This window comes from Bombina bombina, chromosome 3 (assembly GCF_027579735.1).
Source record: "Bombina bombina isolate aBomBom1 chromosome 3, aBomBom1.pri, whole genome shotgun sequence".
NCBI classification, from domain to species: Eukaryota; Metazoa; Chordata; class Amphibia; order Anura; family Bombinatoridae; genus Bombina; species Bombina bombina.
Genome location: NC_069501.1, coordinates 999,716,923 through 999,742,688, shown reverse-complemented (window position 1 = coordinate 999,742,688; position 25,766 = coordinate 999,716,923). Strand labels below are relative to the sequence as shown.

Below are 25,766 nucleotides of genomic sequence, written 5' to 3'. Positions count from 1 at the left end.
GTTAATTACAGACTCAATGACACTGACCATTACAAATGAGGAACGGAACTTGGTAATTATTAGTTCAGATGATTTAAAATTTAGTAAACAATGTAGTATTGCAGTGAGTAAGGCCAGCAGAATTCTCAGATGTATTGGTAGCAGGGGCGGACTGAAACTAATCAGGGGCCCCGGGCAAACGTTAGGGAAGGGCCCTCACTCTCTCACACTGACTCAATTTATTCAAATGTATGCAAATGAACATGGTAGTCCCTGCCCTGCCCAGCCCCCACCAGGCTCCCTACCTTTCAGGGCCAGGACCCCCAATGTCAAAGACCAGAGACAAGACACCAACCTTCAGGGCCAGACGCCACACTCCATGGCCCTCACAGTTACAGACCCTCGACAGGACCCCCCACACTTTAGGGCCCCCCAAGCAACAAGCCCCACATCCAGGCACAAGGTCCACACTCTGGGGCCAGGGCCCCCAATTAACACACACTTAACTGCTTAGTTACTGATAGGGCAGCTGTCAACCCCAGCTTAAGCAGCACACCGAGAACCATGGAGATACCATTTGTGGGCCCCCCTACATGCTGGGCCCTCGGTCCAGGTCCTATTTGCCGACTGATCAGTCCGCCCCTGATTGGTAGAGATATTTCTGGCAGCAGAAATAGTAAGGTCCTTATGCAACTTTCAAGACCATAAGTAAGGCCTCATCTTGAGTATTGTGTGCAGTTCTGGGGGCCATAGCTCCAGAAAGATATTAACAAACTTGTGTAAAGGAGGGTTACCAAAATGGTACATGGTCTAAAAAATAAAATGTACCAGGAGAGGCTCAATGACCTAAATATGTATAGCTTAGAGGAGAGAATTGAAAGAGGTGATGTGATAACAAATTTCAAGTATATTAAATGGCTTAGTAAAGCTGAGGTTGTGAGTATTCTTCATAAAAAGAAAAATTCAACAGCAAGGGATCATGATCTCAAGTTGAAGGGTAGTATATTCAGGAGTAATTTGAAGGAGCACCTCTTTACAGAAAGGGTGATTGATTCATTGGGGCCTATCTATCAAGCTCCGAAAGGAGCTTGACGGCCTGTGTTTCTGGCGAGTCTTCAGACTCGCCATAAACAGCAGTTATGAAGCAGCGGTCACAAAGAACGCTGCTCCATAACCTGTCCGCCTGCTCTGAGCAGGCGGACAGACATCGGTGGAAATCAACCCGATCGAGTACGATCGGGTTGATTGACACCTCCCTGCTGGATGCCCATTGGCTGCGAGTCTGCAGGGGGCAGCGTTGCACCAGCAGCTCTTGTGAGCTGCTGGTGCAATGCTGAATACGGAGAGCGTATTGCTCTCCGCATTCAGCGAGGTCTGGCGGACCTGATCCGCACTGTCGGATCAGGTCCGCCAGACTTTGTTAAATAGAGGCCATAGAATAAACTTCCACAAGAGGTGGTAATAACAAACACTATGGAGGACTTTAAGAATGACTGGGATAAGCATAAGTCTATCTTACTAACTAGATAATATTGGGCAGATTTGCTGGGTCTATAGCTCTTAACTGCCGTCAAAAAAAAGAATATGAGAGGGTAAGTAGGGGGCCGGGCTGGAGGGATCAGAGGGCAGCTGCAAGTCTGACTGATGAGTGCGTCTCCTGAGTGCCCGGGGGAAGGGGTGGTTAACAGTTCAGGGCAGGCTGACTGCCTCAGAGAGGGGCTGGAGCTCCAGGCAGAGGGCAAAGTAATGAATCTGCCTGGGTGGCTTCTGGCCTGGCACTGTGCCCTAAGTCAGAAATAAAGGGGAGTAGGGGCCCTGAGGGCACTGATGGGGGGTACCAGTGACTGCTTTTGTGGATTGCACAATAGACCTGTCTGATCCAGTCCAACCCAAGATGACGAACCAGCAGGACAGCCCAGACCATGCCCTATTTTGTTCTATAAGGCAGTCCCACTGACTGCTTAGGTATTTTCATTGGCTAGGCCAAGTTTTAATTTTTTGGCAGGGCAAGAAGTGGCACAAGGGCCTTTTCTAGAGAATCTGACTTCCAGAGCAAAATTCCAAAATGTGTCCCCCTACATTTTAAAGTGCATCCAGTGCAAGAATTATCATCCCTGCCCCAAGACCAGTTTCCTCAGCAATGCCCTCCTCGTGCTTACTGGTCTCAAAATAAGTTAATAAATAGATGCTTCAGCCATAAAAGGTCATAAAGCCTATGACATAAATAAAAATAGATTACAGCTAGATAAAAGATGTGATAACAGAATTTAAAAAGATAAGTAAAGTTAGGACAGAGTATGACTGTAGTGGCACTAAGTAATTCATAAACTTTCATAATATATAATCTATGTTATTTATATTGCTGTTAGCAGGAGGATATTATTGAGTGCACATAGGGTTTGTAAGAGCCCTGCTTGTTTATTCACTCCAGGGTGCTCTTAGGTAAGGTTATATAAAAGTTGGTCAGTATATTGAAAGCAGATGAGACTTTACAACCTAAATGCTTTGATTTCTCAAAGCCTGTTCTCTCTTGACAACAAGCTGTGTACACCTATAGTTCACACGGGCACTTCCAAATAAGTACAGGGAAAAGTGGTGGATAGTGTAAAGCTCATCTCATGCGGTGATTCATCAAAGCTGTGGCTACTGGGAAAAGTGAGTCTATGCATGCTGGCACTGCCTCGGAGTAGCACTATAGGAGTGAGGGGCACGCAATATCAACTGTCAGATACTGCAGGAGCCTCGGGGGAACTTGCTGTTGGTGCTGCTGTACTGTTGGCCTGTATGCTGCTGAGGAGAGAGGTAAGCAAGACCAGCGGGCCCCATCTAACAACTATGGGCTAGATTAAAAGTGGAGCGCTAAATATTGCTTGCGGTAATGTGCACTTGTATTACAAGTTAATCTCAATGCAAATGCGAGCTTGTGTTCACATTGATAGGAAGCATTGCACTCACGAGAGCACGTTTCCATAGGCTCCTATGGGAGCTTTGTTCTGATGCCGTCACAGACAGCATCAGAACCTTGCACAGCGAAGGGGGTAAGTAGTGCAGTGATGGGCAGCATTTTTAAATATATATGTATATGCTGATAAACATATATATTTTTGTGTTAATATGTGTATGTATAGACATATTAACACATAGATATAACACATATACAGTATATACATTTCAGTCTATGAGAACCATTTTCTGAGCGCTAATTGTTACCGCCACCTCATGGTGGCAAAAACCAGCCACTTGTAATGGCGATAATTTAGCGCTCCACTTGTAATCTAGCCCTAAATTTTTAACAATAAAGTTAGGGGTGCTCAGGATTGTTTGATCTTGGTTGATGCTAGTCTTAGTAGACTATTTATATTTGTTATTTTCTGCACAGTTGGAGAGAAGTAGTGGTGGCAGAAAGAGGACATTTTTGTGTTGTACATAATCTGATTAAATGAAATGTGTGTTTTTCCTCCTTCTGATCCCATGTGCAACAATGATAGATAATAGAGTACTGCATTCTATGGCCTCTATTTATCAAGCTGTCAACCGCAAATACGCTGGAATTCCGCAGCGTATTTGTGGCGAGCTTGATTCGCTGTAGTTATCAAAACCTACAGACCGGCAAAAGTAGAATATAGTGACATAACATACGATCCGCTGGACTCAGTCTGACACAGATCGATGGTTACGTCACTACAGATGTTCCAAACGCAAGTTCGGCACAATCTGACTACTTTTGGAAGTTATCAAAAAACTACCAGGTACGCTCGCCACTATTCCGGCCCAGCATACCTAGTTTTCAATCCGCCGCCCTGGAGTCGGCGGATGCCATAGGAATCATTGGGAGTCTGACAGCAGCGAAAGCTTATGTTCGCTGCTGCCCGATATCCCATTGATTTCTATGGGAATGTCTACATGTAACACCCTAACATGTACCCCGAGTCTAAACACCCCTAATCTGCCCCCCCCCCTACACCGCCGCAACTAAATAAATTGTTTAACCCCTAAACCGCCGCTCCCGGAGCCCGCCATCACCTACATTATACTTATTAACCCCTAATCTGCCCCCTTATACCGCCGCAACTCTAATAAATGTATTAACCCCTAAACCGCCGCTCCCGGAGCCCACATCAACTCTAATAAAGTGTTTAACCCCTAATCTGCCCCCCCTACTCCGCCGCCACCTACATTATACTTATTAACCCCTAAACTGCTGGTCCCGGTCCCCGCCGCCACCTACATTAAATTTATTAACCCCTAAACCTGTCTAACCCTAACCCTAACACCCCCTAACTTAAAGATAATTTAAATTACTCTAAATAAATATTACTATCATGAAATAAATTATTCCTATTTAAATACTTACCTGTAAAATAAACCCTAAGATAGCTACAATATAACTAATAGTTACATTGTAGCTAGTTTAGGGTTTATTTTTATTTTACAGGCAAGTTTGTATTTATTTTAACTAGGTACAATAGTTATTAAATAGTTATTAACTATTTAATAACTACCTAGCTAAAATAAATACAAAAGTACCTTTAAAATAAATCCTAACCTAAGTTACAATTACAGCTAACACTACACCAGCATTAAATTAATTACCTAAATTAAAATAAATTAATTACAATTAAATAAAATTAACTAAAGTACAAAAAAAACCCACTAAATTACAGAAAATAATAAAATAATTACAAGAATTTTAAACTAATTACACCTAATCTAATCCCCCTAATAAAATAAAAAGCCCCCCAAAATAAAAAAAGCCCTACCCTACACTAAATTACAAATAGCCCTTAAAAGGGCCTTTTGCGGGGAATTGCCAATCAGCCAATAGGATTGAGCTTGCATTCTATTGGCTGTTTGGAACAGCCAATAGAATGCGAGCTCAATCCTATTGGCTGATTGCATCAGCCAATAGGATTTTTCCTACCTTAATTACGATTGGCTGATAGAATTCCATCAGCCAATTGGAATTCAAGGGACACCATCTTGGATGATGTCATTTAAAGGAATATTCATTCGTCAGGTAGTCGTCGGTCTGGATGGATGCTCTGCGTCGGATGTCTTCAAGATGGAGCCTCTCCTTGCCGGATAAATGAAGATAGAGGATGCCGCCTGGATGAAGACTTCTGCCTGTCTGGATGTCCTCTTCTGCCCGGATCGGATGAAGACTTCTGCCCCTCTGGAGGACTACTTGTGCCCGGCTGGGTGAAGACGTCTCAAGGTAGGGTGATCTTTAAAGGGGGAAGTATTAGGTTTTATTAAGGGGGGATTGGGTGGGTTTTAGAGTAGGGTTGGGTGTGTGGGTGGTGGGTTGTAATTTTTGGGGAGTATTGTCTTTTTTTTTTACAGGTAATAGAGCTGATTAGTTGGGGCAATGCCCCGCAAAAGGCCCTTTTAAGGGCTTATTGTAATTTAGTGTAGGGTAGGGCTTTTTTATTTTTGGGAGCTTTTTATTTTATTAGGGGGATTAGATTAGGTGTAATTAGTTTAAAATTCTTGTAATTATTTTATTATTTTCTGTAATTTAGTGGGGGGGGGTTTGTACTTTAGTTAATTTTATTTAATTGTAATTAATTTATCTTAATTTAAGTAATTAATTTAATTATAGTGTAGTGTTAGGTGTAATTGTAACTTAGGTTAGGATTTATTTTACAGTTTCTTTTGTATTTATTTTAGCTAGGTAGTTATTAAATAGTTAATAACTATTTAATAACTATTGTACATAGTTAAAATAAATACAAACTTGCCTGTAAAATTAAAATAAACCCTAAACTAGCTACAATGTAACTATTAGTTATATTGTAGCTAGCTTAGGGTTTATTTTATAGGTATTTAGTTTTAAATTGGAATAATTTATTTCATGATAGTAATATTTATTTAGATTAATTTAAATTATCTTTAAGTTAGGGGGTGTTAGGGTTAGACTTAGGTTTAGGGGTTAATAAATTTAATATAGTGGCGGCATCGTTGGGGGCAGGAGATAAGGGGTTAATAAATTGAATGTAGGTGGCGGCGGTGTAGGGGGGTCAGATTAGGGGTTAATAAATTTAATGTAGGTGGCGGCGGGGTCCGTGAGCGGCGGTTTAGGGGTTAAATACTTTATTAGAGTTGCAGTGGGCTCCGGGAGCAGCAGTTTAGGGGTTAATAACTTTATTTAGTTGCGGGGGGTCCGGGAGCGGCGGTATAGGGGGTAAACAGTATAGTTTAGTGTGGGTGCTTAGTGACAGGGTACCAAGAAAGCTGCGAATAAGCCGATGAGCAGCGAGATCGATGACTGTTAGTTAACAACAGTCCGCTGCTCATCGCACTGTACTTGGTGCGATGCTTTTTGACAGCTTTCTTGATAATTTTGGCGAATGTATTCAGGTCAGCGGCAGCAATGTTAGGTGATCTTATTGGTGCCGGCGAATGCTAGAAAGTCGACGGCTTGATAACTAGAGGCCTATCTCTGAGTTCCAGTAGTAGTTCATCTTTTAAAAAGGTGTTATTTAGAAAAATACTTACAGATTGCATGTATTACTTTGGTATTTGTTAGAAATGAATTAAATGCAACCCCAAACAACTGTAATCTATATGTATTTTCCAAGAAAAAATACAGACTGCAATACTTTGGCGTTAGGCATACAAAGTAATAAGCTTCTTAAAAAAATGAAAGCATAGTATCTTTTAAAAATGTTTTGTTATGTTAGTGTTGATTCAGATTTGGTTTGGCGTGTTAAAAAAATAAGCTGTATCTGTGCTGTACTTTTTTTTTTTTCCTTGCTATTCCAGTTAGTACAGGAAATGCTAGATTTAGGGTCTAGCTCAAACAGTCTACCTTGATGTGGGGTCAGGCTTGATATTTTTTGTCCAAAATATGAGCAGGGGGGAGCTTGCGGTAGGGGACCTGACCTCTGGTTTAGTAAATTTCTTGTGGTGGCGGCCCTGCAAGATAGTGGGTTGCCATCTCTTTTTCAAACCCATGGAACGTTGTTTAATTTGTATCCATGCAGGTATAACTCATTGAATTTGATATACAACACTTTGACCTATCAGGTGATTTTAAAAGTGTATATATTGTTCAACATAAAAGTGTATATATTGTACCTGTATGACTAGCAGTATGTATCCATGAATAAGTCTTGTTAGCCGAAACTCATAGGATAACCAAGATGCTCGGCTAGATTTAGAGTTCTGCGGCCAAAGGGGTGCGTTAGCTACGTGTGCTTTTTTTCTCCCGCACCTTTTAAATACCGCTGGTATTTAGAGTTCACAGAAGGGCTGCGTTAGGCTCCAAAAAGGGAGCGTAGAGCATATTTACCGCCACTGCAACTCTAGATACCAGCGTTGCTTACGGACGCGGCCAGCTTCAAAAACGTGCTTGTGCACGATTTCCCCATAGGAAACAATGGGGCTGTTTGAGCTGAAAAAAAACCTAACATCTGCAAAAAAGCAGCGTTCAGCTCCTAACGCAGCTACATTGTTTCCTATGGGGAAACACTTCCTAAGTCTGCACCTAACACCCTAACATGTACCCCGAGTCTAAACACCCCTAACCTTACACTTATTAACCCCTATTCTGCCGCCCCCGCTATCGCTGACCCCTGCATTTTATTATTAACCCCTAATCTGCCTCTCCATACACCGCCGCCAGCTACGTTATCCCTATGTACCCCTAATCTGCTGCCCCTAACATCGCCGACCACTATGTTATATTTATTAACCCCTAATCTGCCGCCCCCGCTATCACTGACACCTGCATATTATTATTAACCCCTAATCTGCCGCTCCGTACACCACCGCAACCTACATTATACCTATGTACCCCTAATCTGCTGCCCCTAACACTGCCGACCCCTATATTATATTTATTAACCCCTAATCTGCCCCCCACAACGTCGCCTCCACCTACCTACAATAATTAACCCCTAATCTGCCGACCGGATCTCACCGCTACTATAATAAATGTATTAACCCCTAAAGCTAAGTCTAACTCTAACCCTAACACCCCCTAACTTAAATATAATTTAAATCTAACGAAATAAATTAACTATTATTAAATAAATTATTCCTATTTAAAGCTAAATACTTACCTGTAAAATAAACCCTAATATAGCTACAATATAAATTATAATTATATTGTAGCTATTTTAGGATTAATATTTATTTTACAGGCAACTTTGTAATTATATTAACCAGGTACAATAGCTATTAAATAGTTAATAGCTATTTAATAGCTACCAAGTTAAAATAATTACAAAATTACCTGTAAAATAAATCCTAACCTAAGTTACAATTAAACCTAACACTACACTATCAATAAATTAATTAAATACAATACCTACAATTATCTACAATTAAACCTAACACTACACTATCAATAAATTAATTAAATGCAATACCTACAAATAAATACAATTAAATAAACAAACTAAAGTACAAAAAATAAAAAAGAACTAAGTTACAAAAAATAAAAAAATATTTACAAACATTAGAAAAATATTACAACAATTTTAAACTAATTACACCTACTCTAAGCCCCCTAATAAAATAACAAAGCCCCCCAAAATAAAAAAAATGCCCTATCCTATTCTAAATTAAAAAAGTTCAAAGCTCTTTTACCTTAACAGCCCTGAAAAGGGCCCTTTGCGGGGCATGCCCCAAAGAATTCAGCTCTTTTGCCTGTAAAAAAAACACATACAATACCCCCCCCCAACATTACAACCCACCACCCACATACCCCTAATCTAACCCAAACCCCCCTTAAATAAACTTAACACTAAGCCCCTGAAGATCTTCCTACCTTATCTTCACCTTGCCGGGTATCACACTGATCCGTCCTGGCTCCGATGTCTTGATCCAAGCCCAAGCGGGGGGCTGAAGATGTCCATGATCCGGCTGAAGTCTTCATCCAAGCGGGAACTGAAGAGGTCCATGATACAGCTGAAGTCTTCTATCAACGGCATCTTCAATCTTCTTTCTTCCGGATCCATGTTTATCCCGCCGACGCGGAACATCCATCTTCACCGACGACTTCCCGACAAATGACGGTTCCTTTAAGGGACGTCATCCAAGATGGCGTCCCTCGAATTCCGATTGGCTGATAGGATTCTATCAGCCAATCGGAATTAAGGTAGGAAAATTCTGATTGGCTGATGGAATCAGCCAATCAGAATCAAGTTCAATCCGATTGGCTGATCCGATCAGCCAATCAGATTGAGCTCGCATTCTATTGGCATTCTATTGGCTTTGTTATTTTATTAGGGGGCTTAGAGTAGGTGTAATTAGTTTAAAATTGTTATAATATTTTTCTAATGTTTGTAAATATTTTTTTATTTTTTTGTAACTTAGTTCTTTTTTATTTTTTGTACTTTAGTTAGTTTATTTAATTGTATTTATTTGCAGGTATTGTATTTAATTAATTTATTGATAGTGTAGTGTTAGGTTTAATTGTAGATAATTGTAGACCACTATATAGGTAATTTTGTAATTATTTTAACTAGGTAACTATTAAATAGATATTAACTATTTAATAGCTATTGTACCTGGTTAAAATAATTACAAAGTTGCCTGTAAAATAAATATTAATCCTAAAATAGCTACAATATAATTATAATTTATATTGTAGCTATATTAGGGTTTATTTTACAGGTAAGTATTTAGCTTTAAATAGGAATAATTTATTTAATAATAGTTAATTTATTTCGTTAGATTTTAATTATATTTAAGTTAGGGGGGTGTTAGGGTTAGAGTTAGACTTAGCTTTAGGGGTTAATACATTTATTATAGTAGCGGTGAGATCCGGTCGGCAGATTAGGGGTTAATTATTGTAGGTAGGTGGAGGCGACGTTGGGAGCGGCAGATTAGGGGTTAATAAATATAATATAGGTGTCGGCGATGTTAGGGGCAGCAGATTAGGGGTACATAGGGATAACGTAGCTGGCGGCGGTGTACGGAGCGGCAGATTAGGGGTTAAAAAATTTTAATAGAGTGGCGGCGATGTGGGGGGACCTCGGTTTAGGGGTACATAGGTAGTTTATGGGTGTTAGTGTACTTTAGAGCACAGTAGTTAAGAGCTCTATAAACCGGCGTTAGCCCAGAAAGCTCTTAACTACTGACTTTTTTCTGCGGCTGGAGTTTTGTCGTTAGATTTCTAACGCTCACTTCAGCCACGACTCTAAATACCGGCGTTAGAAAGATCCTATTGAAAAGATAGGATACGCAAATGGCGTAGGGGGATCTGCGGTATGGAAAAGTCGCGGCTGCAAAGTGAGCGTTAGACCCTTTCCTGACTGACTCCAAATACCAGCGGGCCTCTAACGCTGGTTTTGACGGCTACCGCCCAACTCTAAATCTAGGCCGCTGTGTGTTACATGATGTTTTGTTTAATGATTAAAGCTTTGATTAAAGAAAGCACTTTTTATGAGTTTGCTGGATTTTGTTATATTGAATATTTCTGTCACCAAGTTTTGTTGCTATGAGATTTTTCATTTTCTATCTCATTAAAGTCTATAGGCATTTCCTTTTGTCATTCACCCTTGTCATTCACACACACACACACACACACACACACACAGGTATATATGTATGTGTTATATATATATATATATATATATATATATATACACACACACACACACAGCTGCTAGTCATCATTTAGGTCCTGTTCATGACAGACCAACTAAGGGCTTGTGTAATGGAAGCTTCTGTTACTTTTGTACTTGGAGAGGACTGCAGGCCAGAAACCTCCCCACTGACTATGGACCAAAGAACTTGAGGGGATTCTATGATTTGGGAGGTGGGTGCCCAGGGTACATTTGGAGTACTTTTGCCTTAGATTCAGGGTTACCCAGTTCCCATGAATTCCCAGATACTCTGAGGACTGGAGGGAACTGATACAGAGTTGGGATTCCTGTATTTTGTTGGAGTATAATGTGACAGCCCAATTCACTATTGCCTTCTCCAACCACCCCCCCAGACTCTTTAAGCTTATTTCAACCTCCTGCTGTTATGTGTCTGTATATCTAGTCTAGGTGTGAGACACAGAGCAGGAGATTACACGCAGCACAGACAATCTAATTCTGAGACCCCCTGTTGTTATCTAGTCTAGGTGTGAAGTGTCTTTCTGTTATTGTGTGAGTCATCCATTGTCCTTTTGTAAGTCAGGATGTGATTAGAATCTTGTTTAACTAACCATTGTCTGATGTTTGTCTCATTGTATAATATTTGTTTCTATTGATTATGTAGTAACTACCCCATATGTTGGAAATGTATAAATAGCATTCAGTCTTGGCTAATGTTATTGGGGGTAGCTATAACAACTTGCAGCGGCCGTTATTCTAATAGTGGCAGGTATCCAGTGGAGGTTCATAGGTTGGCGTTTGGTGGGAGAAAGCTGACTCTAGCGGGTATACCCAGTCTGGGGTACCGAGACCCGCTACAATTGGCTGGCAGCGGTGGGATCTGCTTCCTCCTTATTGAGCAGTTCCAAACTACCAGTGGGACCTTGATGGAAATGGAGGCTGAATTCCAGCGGAGATTGCAGGCAGTGCTGGCCAGTTTGATGGCCCTGTCTTGGCAGAGGGCAAACTGGCCTGGAAGGATATAGTTTGAAGGAAACTCTGGCACAAGGCTCTCCAGTTCGAACAAGACTACCAGGGGAAGTCCCTTCCTACTCCAGAGCAGCAATACTGCCTCCAGATGGATCTACGAATGCTGTTCCTGGGAAAGCAGCCCCGGGAGGAATGGATGGCTGAATTGGACGGAGTGGTCCAGACAGAGATTGAGGTTGATGAAGGGTACCGGGCACTCTGGTGGTATGTGGCCCAGGTGTGTCCAGAGATGGAGACGGATGGTCCTACAGAGGGCTATGACTACGGCGGCCCAGGATTGCTATTTGAAAGTCTCACACAGGACCCCCACTGCGGGAGTACAGCAGAGGACATACTGGAACACAGAGAGCTGAGTCTAAACCTTACAAAAGTACCCAGGCTGAGGGACGATCTTGATTACCTAGCTGTGCACGAGTGGGAGCTAGAAAAGGCATATAAAAGGCTGTTAGATCTCATTCAGCAGCATGCCTCAGAGCCTGAAGAGGGCTATGGTGCAGCGATCAAGGATTTATTGGACTTTTTCTCAGAGGAGTGTGAACCGGTAATGGGCTACCATGAGCTGCTAGACCACAATCAGCAGCCTGGCCCTGAGCTTGCCACACCAGTAGAAGCGCTGGCAACAGGGCAGGGCACCAATGGCCTCTGTCCAGCACCTGTGATATTTCTGGAGTCCCATGCAGAGGAGGTAGTCAATTTCTCTACACAGCCACAGGCTCCAGAGACTGATAATTTAATTTTTCCTCTGAGGAGGGACAGACCGGTGAGCCTTCAGCAGAAGAGGTGGCCACAGGGCAGAGCACCCCTGGACTCTGCCCAGCACCTGCAGCAGCTCCAGGAAGCCAGGGAGAGGAGGTAGCTGACCTCTCTCCACAGCAGCAGAGTCAGTTCCAGGGAGAGGAGGTAGCTGACCTATCTCCCCAGCGGCAGAGCGGTTTCCAGGGAGAGGAGGTAGCCGACCTCTATCCACAGTGGCAGAGCAGTTTTCAGGCAGAGGAGGTAGCCGACCTCTCTCCCCAGTGGCAGAACCAGTTCCAGGGAGAGGAGGTAGCTGACCTCTCCCCACAGCAGCAGAGTCAGTTCCAGGGAGACGAGGTAGCTGACCTATCTCCCCAGCGGCAGAGCAGTTTCCAGGGAGAGGAGGTAGCCGACCTCTCTCCACAGTGGCAGAGCGATTTTCAGGGAGTGGAGGTAGCCTATCTCTCTCCCCAGTGGCAGAACCAGTTCCAGGGAGAGAAGGTAGCTGACCTCTCTCCCCAGTGGCAGAGCAGTTTCCAGGAAGAGGAGGTAGCCTTCCTTTCTCATCAGAGGCAGAGCGATTTCCAGGCAGAGGAGGTAGCAAGCCTCTCTACCCAACAACAAAGCAGGTCCCAGGGAGAGGAGGTAGCTGGCCTATCTCCCCAGCGGCAGAGTGGTTTCCAGGGACAGGAGGTAGCCAACCTCTCTCCACAGTGGCAGAACAGTTTTCAGGGAGAGGAGGTAGCCGACCTCTCTCCCCAGCGGCAGAACCAGTTCCAAGGAGAGGAGGTAGCTGACCTCTCTCCCCAGCAGCTTAGCATGTTCCAGGAAAAGGAGGTCAGCATTCTCACTCCCCAGTGGCAGTGGCCAATAACAAAAATGGAAGAAAGTTTTGGGCTGGGCCATCCGACTAACTCAGGTCAAAACCAGTGGGAGGTCTGGTACCTGGTTAGTCTACCCCAGGGGGGGAGAAATGTAACGGAAGCTTCCGTTACTTTTGTACTTGGAGAGGACTGCAGGCCAGCCTCCTCCCCACTGACTATGGACCCAAGAACTTGAGGGGATTCTATGATTTGGGAGGTGGGTGCCCAGGGTACATTTGGAGTACTTTTGCCCTAGATTCAGGGTTACCCAGTTCCCATGAATTCCCAGAGACTCTGAGGACTGGAGGGAACTGATACTGAGTTGGGATTCCTGTGTTTTGTTGGAGTATAATGTGACAGCCCAATTCAATATTGCCTGCTCCAAACACCCCCCCCCCCCAGACTCAGAATGTTTAAGCTTATTGCAACCTCCTGCTGTTATGTGTCTGTATATCTAGTCTAGGTGTGAGACACAGAGCCTGAGATTACACACAGCACAGACAATCTAATTCTGAGACCCCCTGTTGTTATCTAGTCTAGGTGTGAAGTGTCTTTCTGTTATTGTGTGAGTCATCCATTGTCCTTTTGTAAGTCAGGATGTGATTAGAATCTTGTTTAACAAACCATTGTCTGATGTTTGTCTCATTGTATAATATTTGTTTCTATTGATTATGTAGTAACTACCCCATATGTTGGAAATGTATAAATAGCATTCAGTCTTGGCTAATGTTATTGGGGGTAGCTATAACAACTTGCAGCGGCCGTTATTCTAATAGTGGCAGGTATCCAGTGGAGGTTCATAGGTTGGCGTTTGGTGGGAGAAAGCTGACTCTAGCGGGTATACCCAGTCTGGGGTACCGAGACCCGCTACAATTGGCTGGCAGCGGTGGGATCTGCTTCCTCCTTATTGAGCAGTTCCAAACTACCAGTGGGACCTTGATGGAAATGGAGGCTGAATTCCAGCGGAGATTGCAGGCAGTGCTGGCCAGTTTGATGGCCCTGTCTTGGCAGAGGGCAAACTGGCCTGGAAGGATATAGTTTGAAGGAAACTCTGGCACAAGGCTCTCCAGTTCGAACAAGACTACCAGGGGAAGTCCCTTCCTACTCCAGAGCAGCAATACTGCCTCCAGATGGATCTACGAATGCTGTTCCTGGGAAAGCAGCCCCGGGAGGAATGGATGGCTGAATTGGACGGAGTGGTCCAGACAGAGATTGAGGTTGATGAAGGGTACCGGGCACTCTGGTGGTATGTGGCCCAGGTGTGTCCAGAGATGGAGACGGATGGTCCTACAGAGGGCTATGACTACGGCGGCCCAGGATTGCTATTTGAAAGTCTCACACAGGACCCCCACTGCGGGAGTACAGCAGAGGACATACTGGAACACAGAGAGCTGAGTCTAAACCTTACAAAAGTACCCAGGCTGAGGGACGATCTTGATTACCTAGCTGTGCACGAGTGGGAGCTAGAAAAGGCATATAAAAGGCTGTTAGATCTCATTCAGCAGCATGCCTCAGAGCCTGAAGAGGGCTATGGTGCAGCGATCAAGGATTTATTGGACTTTTTCTCAGAGGAGTGTGAACCGGTAATGGGCTACCATGAGCTGCTAGACCACAATCAGCAGCCTGGCCCTGAGCTTGCCACACCAGTAGAAGCGCTGGCAACAGGGCAGGGCACCAATGGCCTCTGTCCAGCACCTGTGATATTTCTGGAGTCCCATGCAGAGGAGGTAGTCAATTTCTCTACACAGCCACAGGCTCCAGAGACTGATAATTTAATTTTTCCTCTGAGGAGGGACAGACCGGTGAGCCTTCAGCAGAAGAGGTGGCCACAGGGCAGAGCACCCCTGGACTCTGCCCAGCACCTGCAGCAGCTCCAGGAAGCCAGGGAGAGGAGGTAGCTGACCTCTCTCCACAGCAGCAGAGTCAGTTCCAGGGAGAGGAGGTAGCTGACCTATCTCCCCAGCGGCAGAGCGGTTTCCAGGGAGAGGAGGTAGCCGACCTCTATCCACAGTGGCAGAGCAGTTTTCAGGCAGAGGAGGTAGCCGACCTCTCTCCCCAGTGGCAGAACCAGTTCCAGGGAGAGGAGGTAGCTGACCTCTCCCCACAGCAGCAGAGTCAGTTCCAGGGAGACGAGGTAGCTGACCTATCTCCCCAGCGGCAGAGCAGTTTCCAGGGAGAGGAGGTAGCCGACCTCTCTCCACAGTGGCAGAGCGATTTTCAGGGAGTGGAGGTAGCCTATCTCTCTCCCCAGTGGCAGAACCAGTTCCAGGGAGAGAAGGTAGCTGACCTCTCTCCCCAGTGGCAGAGCAGTTTCCAGGAAGAGGAGGTAGCCTTCCTTTCTCATCAGAGGCAGAGCGATTTCCAGGCAGAGGAGGTAGCAAGCCTCTCTACCCAACAACAAAGCAGGTCCCAGGGAGAGGAGGTAGCTGGCCTATCTCCCCAGCGGCAGAGTGGTTTCCAGGGACAGGAGGTAGCCAACCTCTCTCCACAGTGGCAGAACAGTTTTCAGGGAGAGGAGGTAGCCGACCTCTCTCCCCAGCGGCAGAACCAGTTCCAAGGAGAGGAGGTAGCTGACCTCTCTCCCCAGCAGCTTAGCATGTTCCAGGAAAAGGAGGTCAGCATTCTCACTCCCCAGTGGCAGTGGCCAATAACAAAAATGGAAGAAAGTTTTGGGCTGGGCCATCCGACTAACTCAGGTCAAAACCAGTGGGAGGTCTGGTACCTGGTTAGTCTACCCCAGGGGGGGAGAAATGTAACGGAAGCTTCCGTTACTTTTGTACTTGGAGAGGACTGCAGGCCAGCCTCCTCCCCACTGACTATGGACCCAAGAACTTGAGGGGATTCTATGATTTGGGAGGTGGGTGCCCAGGGTACATTTGGAGTACTTTTGCCCTAGATTCAGGGTTACCCAGTTCCCATGAATTCCCAGAGACTCTGAGGACTGGAGGGAACTGATACTGAGTTGGGATTCCTGTGTTTTGTTGGAGTATAATGTGACAGCCCAATTCAATATTGCCTGCTCCAAACACCCCCCCCCCCAGACTCAGAATGTTTAAGCTTATTGCAACCTCCTGCTGTTATGTGTCTGTATATCTAGTCTAGGTGTGAGACACAGAGCCTGAGATTACACACAGCACAGACAATCTAATTCTGAGACCCCCTGTTGTTATCTAGTCTAGGTGTGAAGTGTCTTTCTGTTATTGTGTGAGTCATCCATTGTCCTTTTGTAAGTCAGGATGTGATTAGAATCTTGTTTAACAAACCATTGTCTGATGTTTGTCTCATTGTATAATATTTGTTTCTATTGATTATGTAGTAACTACCCCATTTGTTGGAAATGTATAAAAGCTATGTTTTCTGTACAATAAAGCAGTCCTATTTTGACACTCAAGCATTCAGTCTTGGCGAATGTTATTGGGGGTAGCTATAACAACTTGCAGCGGCTGTTATTCTAATAGCGACAGGTATCAAGTGGAGGTTCATAGGTTGGCGTTTGGTGGGAGGAAGCTGACTCTAGCGGGTATACCCAGTCTGGGGTACCGAGACCCGCTACAGCTTGTTTTTCAGTTGCGCGGGGAGCAATAGTTGCACTTATGTTCTTATGAAAATATTACCGTAGTATGTATTTACATATAAAAATATATGCAAGCACATATCTACAATTCAAACTAGACCTATGCCTAGGGCAGTAATGCATATAAATAGTATTTGCTTACAGTTAAATAAATTGCATTATAAATAAGTGTATATTTGTTTTTGTTTCTCTTTAGAGGTGATAACAGATAAGGAGCGCAGACGATAAATGTAAATTTTATAGTGTAAGGTTGGGTTACCATAGCAACTAATTGATTTTCAAAAAATCCGATGTCGGATTAAAGCGTTAACACAACGTTAACTTACACCTACACAAAAAGAGCGACTGCACGCAATGCACAGTGGAAACCTGGTACTAAAATGGAGCTGTAAACTACTTTAAGCTGTTGGCCCCTTCAGTAGCTAACAGCTCCATTTTTTATGGCTTAATGGAAAGAGACCTTAGTAGCCTATGTGGGGGTTAAACGCGCAGAGCCAATAATTTGTATAATAGTAAAAATGAGTAAAGTATATAACAGCATTTTATTATTCCACTAGTATTTCCCTTTAAAAGGGACATAAAAGTGCAACAATTAAAATATTTAACTATCACCTAGATTACGAGTTTTAAACGCTATAGAGAAATAAACGAATGCAACAAAAGTTATGTTATTTAATTTCATATAGCGCTGCCATTACAAGTTTTCAAACATATGCCTTTTACGTGCACTATAGTTGCGTTGAGCTCCATACCGCACACAATCAGAGCGCTGCTGAGACGTGCTGGTGCACAATTTCCCCATAGACATCAATGGGGAGAGCCGGCAAAACCTCCTAACAACTGCGATCGCGGAAACAAAAGTTCCGTAGCGCAGCCCCATTGATGTCTATGGGGAAATAAAAATACATTTTAAACCTAACACCCTAACATAAACCCTACGTCTAAACACCCATAATCTGCTGCCCCCAACATCGCTGACGCCTGCCTACAGTTATTAACCCCAAATCTGCCGCTCCCGATATCGCTGCCACTATACTACATTTATTAGCCCTAAACCGCCAGCCCCCACATCGCAACAAGCTAAATTAAACTATATTATCCCCTAAACCTAACCCTAACCCTAACGTAACCCTAACCCTAATGTAACCCTAACCCTAACGTAACCCTAAACCTAACCCTAACACCCCCCTAACTTTAACAAAATTAAAATATAGCTAAATTACATTTACAATTATTAACTAAATAAACCTATTAACCCCTAAACCACCAGCCCCCCACATCGCAACAAGCTTAATTAAACTATATTAACCCCTAAACCTAACCCCCCCTAACTTTAACATAATTAAATTAGATCTAAATTAAATTTACAATTATTAACTAAATAATTCCTATTTAAAACTAAATACATACTTACCTGTGAAATAAAACCTAAGCTAGCTACAATATAACTAATATTTACATTGTAGCTAGCTTAGGTTTTATTTTTATTTCACAGGTACGTTTGTATTTATTTTAACTAGGTAGACTAGTTAGTAAATAGTTATTAACTATTTAATAACTACCTAGTTAAAATAAATACAAACTTACCTGTGAAATAAAACCTAATTTGAATTAGCCAATAGAATGAGAGCTGCTTAAATCCTATTGGATGATTTGAATAGCCAATAGGATTTTAGCAGCCCTAATTCCTATTGACTGATTCAACTTTTTCAGCCAATAGGAATGCAAGGGACGCCATCTTGAATCGCGTCCCTTGCATTGAAGATTCAGTGTACGGCGGCGACCGTATGAAGAGGATGCTCCGCGTCGGATGTCTACAGGATGGACCCGCTCCGCGCCAGCTGATGAAGATCGAAGAGGCTGCCTGGATGAAGACTTCTTGCTGCATGGATGATAACTTTGACGGCTGGATGAAGATAGAAGATGCCGCCTAGATGAAGACTTCTTGCCGCATGGATGATGACTTCGCCGACTGGATGAAGATCCTTCAAGCGGGACTTCAACAACTATAAGTGGATCGTCGGGGGTTAGTGTTAGGGTCTTTTTAAGAGTTTTTTGGGTGTTTTTTTTTAGTTTAGGGTCTGGGCAGTAAAAGAGCTAAATGCCCTTTTAAGGGCAATGCCCATTCAAATGCCCTTTTCAGGGCAATGGGTAGCTTAGGTTATTTTATTTTTTTTTATTTGGGGGGTTGGTAGGGTGGTGGGTTTTACTGTTGGGGGGTGTTTGTATTTTTTTTACAGGTAAAAGAGCTGATATCTTTGGGGCAATGCCCCACAAAAGGCCCTTTAAAGGGCCATTGGTAGTTTATTGTAGGCTAGGTTTTTTTTATTTTGAGGGGGCTTTTTTATTTTGATAGGGCTATTAGATTAGGTGTAATTCTTTTTTATTTTTGATAATTTGTTATTTTTTTGTAATTTAGTGGGAGGGGGTTTGTAATTTAGTTAGTTTTTATTTTTTGTAATTAGATACTTTTTGTAATTTTTTAGAGTAGTGTTAGGATTTTTTTATTGGTAGTTTAGTTTTATTTAATTGGAAGTTAGTCTAATTTTATTTTAATAATTATAATAGTTTGATTGTTAGTTTAATAATTATAATAGTTTGTTAGTTTAAAATTTTTTTTTTTAATTTGATAGGTAAATTTTAATTTTATTTAAGATAGGGAAATTTTAATTTTAATATAAAGTTAGGGGGTCGTTAGGTTTATGGAGTTACTAGTTTAAATTAGTTTATTTCGTTGTAGGGCACTTTCGGTTTAGGAGTTAATAGGTTTATTATAGCGGCAGTGTGGGCGGACGGCAGATTAGGGGTTAATAATTTTGAAATAGTGTTTGCGATACGGGAGGGCGGCGGTTTAGGGGTTAATAAGTTTATTATAGTGGTGACAATGTCGGAGAGCGGCGGAATAGGGATTAATACATTTTTTAGTGGCGGCGATGTCGGGAGTGGCAGATTAGGGCTTAATAAATTTATTATAGTGTTTGCAATGCAGGAGGGCCTCGGTTTAGGGGTTAATAGTTTATGGGTGTTAGTGTACTTTTTAACACTTTATTTATGAGTTTTATGTTACAGCTTTGTAGTGTAAAACTCATAACTACTGACTTTAGATGACGTTACGGATCTTGTCGTTTTAGGCTATATAACGCTATAACTTAATTTTTGAGTGTGTGGGACTTACGTTGCGTTACAGGCTAAAAAGTGTGCGGCACACCTATACCGACAACACTTGTAATAGCTGCGGTGCTGTTTTAACGCTGAAAATGCCATATTTTCAGCGTTACAAGCCGCAACGCAAAACTTGTAATCTAGGTGTATGTGTTTAACCCCTGCAAAGGTTGAAGTCAGCTCCAAAGCAGCAATGAACTACTGGGACCTAGCTTAACATATCTGTTTGTCTAAATTAGCAGTTGTTTCTCAATAGCCAAAATCCACCCATCCGCCTTATCTGAATCTGCCACTGCTATTATGTTAGTATAAAAATACATTGTTTTGCAGTTGTTAATAGCTAAAGCCAATTAGGGAAAGATATGTAGCAGTGTGCATTTCCAGTTTTGAGAATTGAAAGGGGAGCAAAATAAATAATAAAAGTATCCGCAACTTCTTTTACCACGCATTACTAAACATTTTATACATCAATCTCAATGTGTTTTTGTCACTTTAACTCATACAAAACAACTGTTTTCATGCCTAACACATTTATAGATTAGAAAGTACTTAGAGACCACAATATACCTTTAAGTCACATCTGGGGGCCGATTTATCAATGTCTGGCAGATATCGCTGAATGCCGACATTTAACATTGCACAAGCAGTTCTGGTGAACTGCTTGTGTAATGCCGCCCCCTGCAGATTTGCGGCCGATCGACTGCTAGCAAGGGGTGTCAATCAACCCGATCATATACGATCGAGCGGATTGATGTCCGTCGCCTCAGAGGAAGCGTATGACTTAAGGAGCAGTGGTTTTAAGACGGCTGCTTCTTAACTCCTGTTTCTGGTGAGCCTGAAGGCTCGCGCGGAAACAAATGCATTTGGGCCGATTTACACTTTGATAAATCTGCCACCTGATGTTTATGAATAGAGCATTTTATGTTTTAACTATCCGCTCCCTGTAAACTGCTTTTAGCCAAAATGGAATCCACCAATCAGCTGCAGTGGCTTCAAGCTGGTTTGCTTAAAAAAAATAATTGATAAAATATAACTTTAATATTCCATCATTACATGTAAAATGAATATATTTTTATATTTTACAGCATTATATATATATTTTGTATTCCAGAAAGAAAGTGCTCTTCAGTCATCATGTGGCTCTGTCTTCTGGTGCTCTCATTGCTGGCCCTGGTGTACAGATGGTACAGACAAAGTCAGATACTAGAGAATCTCTCAGATAAATATGTGCTGATCACAGGATGTGACTCTGGCTTTGGGAACTTAGCAGCGAAACAGCTGGATCGCCGTGGTCTGAGGGTGCTGGCAGCTTGTCTGACTGAGAAAGGTGCTGAGGAGCTGAAGAAGGAGACGTCCAGCAGACTGCAGACTGTGATCCTGGATGTTACTGACAGTCAGAGCGTGAAGTCTGTAACTAAGTTGGTGACAGATATTGTCAGAGAAAAAGGTGAGCGATTAACTCATTCTAGGCGCACGTATATCTTTCAAAAAGATTTCTGTGTACCCAGAAGTTTGCATTGACTCCTTTTTATTCCATAACAGTCAATACAGTTAACAAACAGATATAACCTCCCAATTTTAATAAACTTACTTGGGTTTAAATATTATAGCATGCATTTGTTCAAAATAAATGAAATAGTACAAAAAACAGTGCTAAATATTGCATACAAATTAAATTCTTAAGACTTTTAAATACAAATAAACAGGTTAAGAATAATTAGAAATATACACGTAATGCAGGGCTTGACAAATTAGAAATGTAAAGCTTCCGGTTGATTTTTGCATCCCTGATTAACTCACAGCAGACAAAAAAGAATGTATAACCTTTCACATTTAGAAAGAAATGTTATAAAAAACTTAGGGATAGATTACAAGTAGAGCCCATTTTCGGAAACGCAATAATTAACCAGTCATTACAAGTAATTAGTGCTCCAAAAATTAACCAGAGATTAGATCTCTGGTTAATTTTCTAAAAGTGTCCCAAATGCCCTCAAAATAGAGGGCATTGTAGTTTCTTTCATGTAATTGGCAAGAGTCCATGAGCTAGTGACGTATGGGATATACAATCCTACCAGGAGGGGCAAAGTTTCCCGAACCTCAAAATGCCTATAAATACACCCCTCACCACACCCACAATTCAGTTTTACAAACTTTGCCTCCTATGGAGGTGGTGAAGTAAGTTTGTGCTTGATTTTCTTCTGTGATATGCGCTTCTCAGCATTTTGAAGCCCGATTCCTCTCAGAGTACAGTGAATGTCAGAGGGATGTGAAGGGAGTATCACCTATTGAATGCAATGGTTTTCCTCGCGGGAGATCTATTTCATAGGTTCTCTGTTATCGGTCATAGAGATTCATCTCCTACCTCCCTTATTCAGATCGATGATATACTCTCATATTCCATTACCTCTACTGATAACTGTTTCAGTACTGGTTTGGCTATCTGCTATATGTGGATGGGTGTCTTTCTGTAAGTATGTTTTTATTACTTAAGACACTCTCAGCTATAGTTTGGCACTTTATGCATTAATATAAAGTTCTAAATATATGTATTGTACTTATTTTTGCCATGAGTCAGGTTTATGTATATTTCCTTTTGCAGACTTTCAGTTTCATATTTAGGAAAAAACATATTTAGGAAAAAAATATTCTTACCTGGGGTATAGTCTTTTCTCAGTTGACTGCTTTTTCATTAAATTTTGCGGGCAAAATTAGGCTCGCGAGGGCGCAAAATGCCAAAATTTATTGCGTCATTTTTGGTGCAAGTATTTTTTTGCCGCAAAGGTACGTCCGACGACGCAAATTCGTAATTTCCGGCGTCTTAGTTGACACCAAGTTCCTTGCACAGGTTGCGTCTACAATGTTGCGATTGTGTCATTTCCGGATATTGTTAGCGCCAAAAAAAATTTTAGTTTGCGTTGTGCGTCATACTTGGCGCCAAATAATTTAATTATTTAAAACCCCATTCCTATATGCATCTTGCCTTTTTCTATGTCAGAAGGCTATGCTGTTTGCATTTTTTTCTCATTCCTGAAACTGCCATAAAAGGAAATTGGTAATTTTTCTTTATATGTTGTTTTTTATCTTACATTTGTCTCAATCTGATCCTGTCTCAGAAACCACTGTTGGAACCCTGCTGCCTGATAACAGTTCTACCAAAGCTAAGTGCATTTGTTGTAAATTTATGGAGATTATATCTCCAGCTGTGGTATGCAATAGATGTCATGATAAGCTTTTACATGCAGAGAATGTGTCCATCAGTAATAGTACAATGCCTGTTGTTTCTTCAACATCTAATGTACATGATATACCTGTGAATATAAAAGATTTTATTGCTGATGCGATTCAGAAGGCTTTGTCTGCCATCCCGCCTTCTAATAAACGTAAAAGGTCTTTTAAAACTTCTCATAAAGTTGATGAATTTTCAAATGACCGACAATATACTGAATTATCCTCCTCTGATGAGGATCTATCTGATTTAGAAGATCCTTCCTCAGATATTGACACTGACAAATCTACTTATTTATTTAAAACGGAGTATATTCGTTCCTTGTTAAAAGAGGTGTTGATTACATTGGATATTGAGGAAACTAGTCCACTTGATATTAAAACTAGTAAATGTTTAAATTCTGTTTATAAACCTCCTGTGGTTACTCCAGAGGTTTTTCCAGTTCCTGATGCTATTTCTGATATGATTTCTAAGGAATGGAATAGGCCTGGTACTTCTTTTATTCCTTCTTCAAGGTTTAAAAAATTGTATCCTTTGCCAGCAGTTAGTTTGGAGTTTTGGAAAAAGATCCCCAAAGTTGAAGGGGCTATTTCTACTCTTGCTAAACGTACTATTATTCCTATGAAAGATAGTACATCTTTTAAAGACCCTTTAGATAGGAAACTTGAATCTTATCTAAAGAAAGCTTATTTATATTCTGGCTATCTTCTCAGGCCTGCCATTTCTATGGCTGATGTTGCAGCTGCATCAACTTTTTGGTTGGAAAGCTTAGCGCAACAGGAAATGGATCCTGATTTGTCTAGCATTGTTCACTTGCTTCAACATGCTAATCATTTTATCTGTGATGCCATTTTTGATATCATCAAAATTGATGTTAAATCTATGTCTTTAGCTATTTTAGCTAGAAGAGCTTTGTGGCTCAAATATTGGAATGCTGACATGGTATCTAAGTCTAGATTACTATCTCTTTCTTTCAAAGGTAATAAGTTATTTGGTTCTCAGTTGGATTCGATTATTTCAACTGTCACTGGGGGGAAGGGAGTTTTTTTGCCTCAGGATAAAAGACCTAAGGGTAAATCTAAAGCTTCTAAACGTTTCCGTTCCTTTCTACAAAATAAGGAACAGAAACCTAATACTTCCCCCAAAGAATCTGGTTCCAATTGGAAACCTTCTTCAAGTTGGAGTAAATCCAAACCATTTAAGAAATCAAAGCCAGCCCCCAAGTCTGCATGAAGGTGCAGCCCTCATTCCAGCTCAGCTGGTAGGGGGCAGTTTAAGATTCTTCCAAAACATTTGGGCAGATTCTGTCCAAAATCAATGAATTCAGAGTATTGTCTCTCAAGGGTACCAAATAGGATTCTGAGTAAGACCTCCTGTGAGAAGATTTTTTCTTCACGCATCCCAGCAAATCCAGTAAAGGCTAAGGCTTTTCTGAAGTGTGTTTCAGACCTGGAGCTTTGAGGGGTAATCATACCAGTTCTGTTTCAGGAACAGGGTCTGGGGTTTTATTCAAATCTATTCATTGTGCCAAAGAAAGAAAATTTAATCAGGCCAGTTCTGGATCTGAAAATTTTGAATCATTATGTAAGAGTGCCAACTTTCAAAATGGTGATTATAAGGACTATTCTGCCTTTTTGTTCAGCAAGGGCATTATATGCCAACAATAGACTTACAGGATGCATATCTTCATATTCCAATTCATCCAGACCACTATCAGTTTCTGAGATTCTCTTTTCTAAACAAGCATTACCAATTTGTCGTTCTTCCATTTGGCCTAGCGACAGCTCCAAGAATCTTTTCAAATGGGTGCCCTACTCTCTGTAATCAGAGAACGGGTATTGCAGTGTTTCCTTATTTGGACAATATCTTGGTACTAGCTCAGTCTTTACATTCTGCAGAATCTCACATGAATCAACTAGTGTTGTTTCTTCAAAGACATGGTTGGAGGATCAATTTACCAAAAAGTTCTTTGATTCCTCAGACAAGGGTCACCTTTTTAGGTTTCCATATAGATTCAGTGTCCATGACTCTGTCTCTAACAGGCAAGAGACGATTAAAATTGGTTTCAGCTTGTCGGAACCTTCAGTCTCAATCATTCCCTTCAGTAGCTATGTACATGGAAGTTTTAGTTCCTGCAGCATCGGACGCGATCCCCTTTGCTCGTTTTCATATGAGACCTCTACAGCTTTGTATGCTGAACCAATGGTGCAGGGATTATACAAGGATATCACAATTAATATCCTTAAATCCCAATGTTCGACTCTCTCTGACTTGGTGGTTAGATCACCATTGTATAGTTCAAAGGGCCTCTTTTGTTCATCCAACCTGGACTGTGATCACAACAGATGCAAGTCTTTCAGGTTGGGGAGCTGTCTGGGGATCTCTGACAGCCAGCACAAGGGGTTTGGAAATCTCAAGAGGCGAGGTTAACAATCAATATTTTAGAACTCTGTGCTATTTTCAGGGCTCTTCAGGTTTGGCCTCTGTTAAAGAGAGAACAGTTCATTTGTTTTCAGATAGACATTATCACAACTGTGGCATATGTCAATCATCAGGGTGGGTCTCACAGTCCCCAAGCTATGAAAGAAGTGTCTCAGATACTTGTTTGGGTGGAATCCAGCTCCTGTCTAATTTCTGCAGTT

At 41.9% G+C, this 25,766-nt stretch overlaps 1 protein-coding gene across 4 annotated transcripts in view; it reads left to right on the top strand.

Moving 5' to 3' along the window:
- LOC128654297 (retinol dehydrogenase 7) overlaps positions 1–25,766 on the top strand; it is an 87,645-nt gene that overhangs the window by 35,791 nt on the left and 26,088 nt on the right. For all 4 annotated transcript variants that reach the window (XM_053708156.1, XM_053708154.1, XM_053708157.1 and 1 more), the window contains one exon: positions 21,010–21,345. In XM_053708156.1, coding sequence (XP_053564131.1) covers positions 21,033–21,345 — 313 coding nt within the window. In that variant the 5' untranslated portion in view covers positions 21,010–21,032. The remainder of the gene's footprint in view (positions 1–21,009; positions 21,346–25,766) is intronic.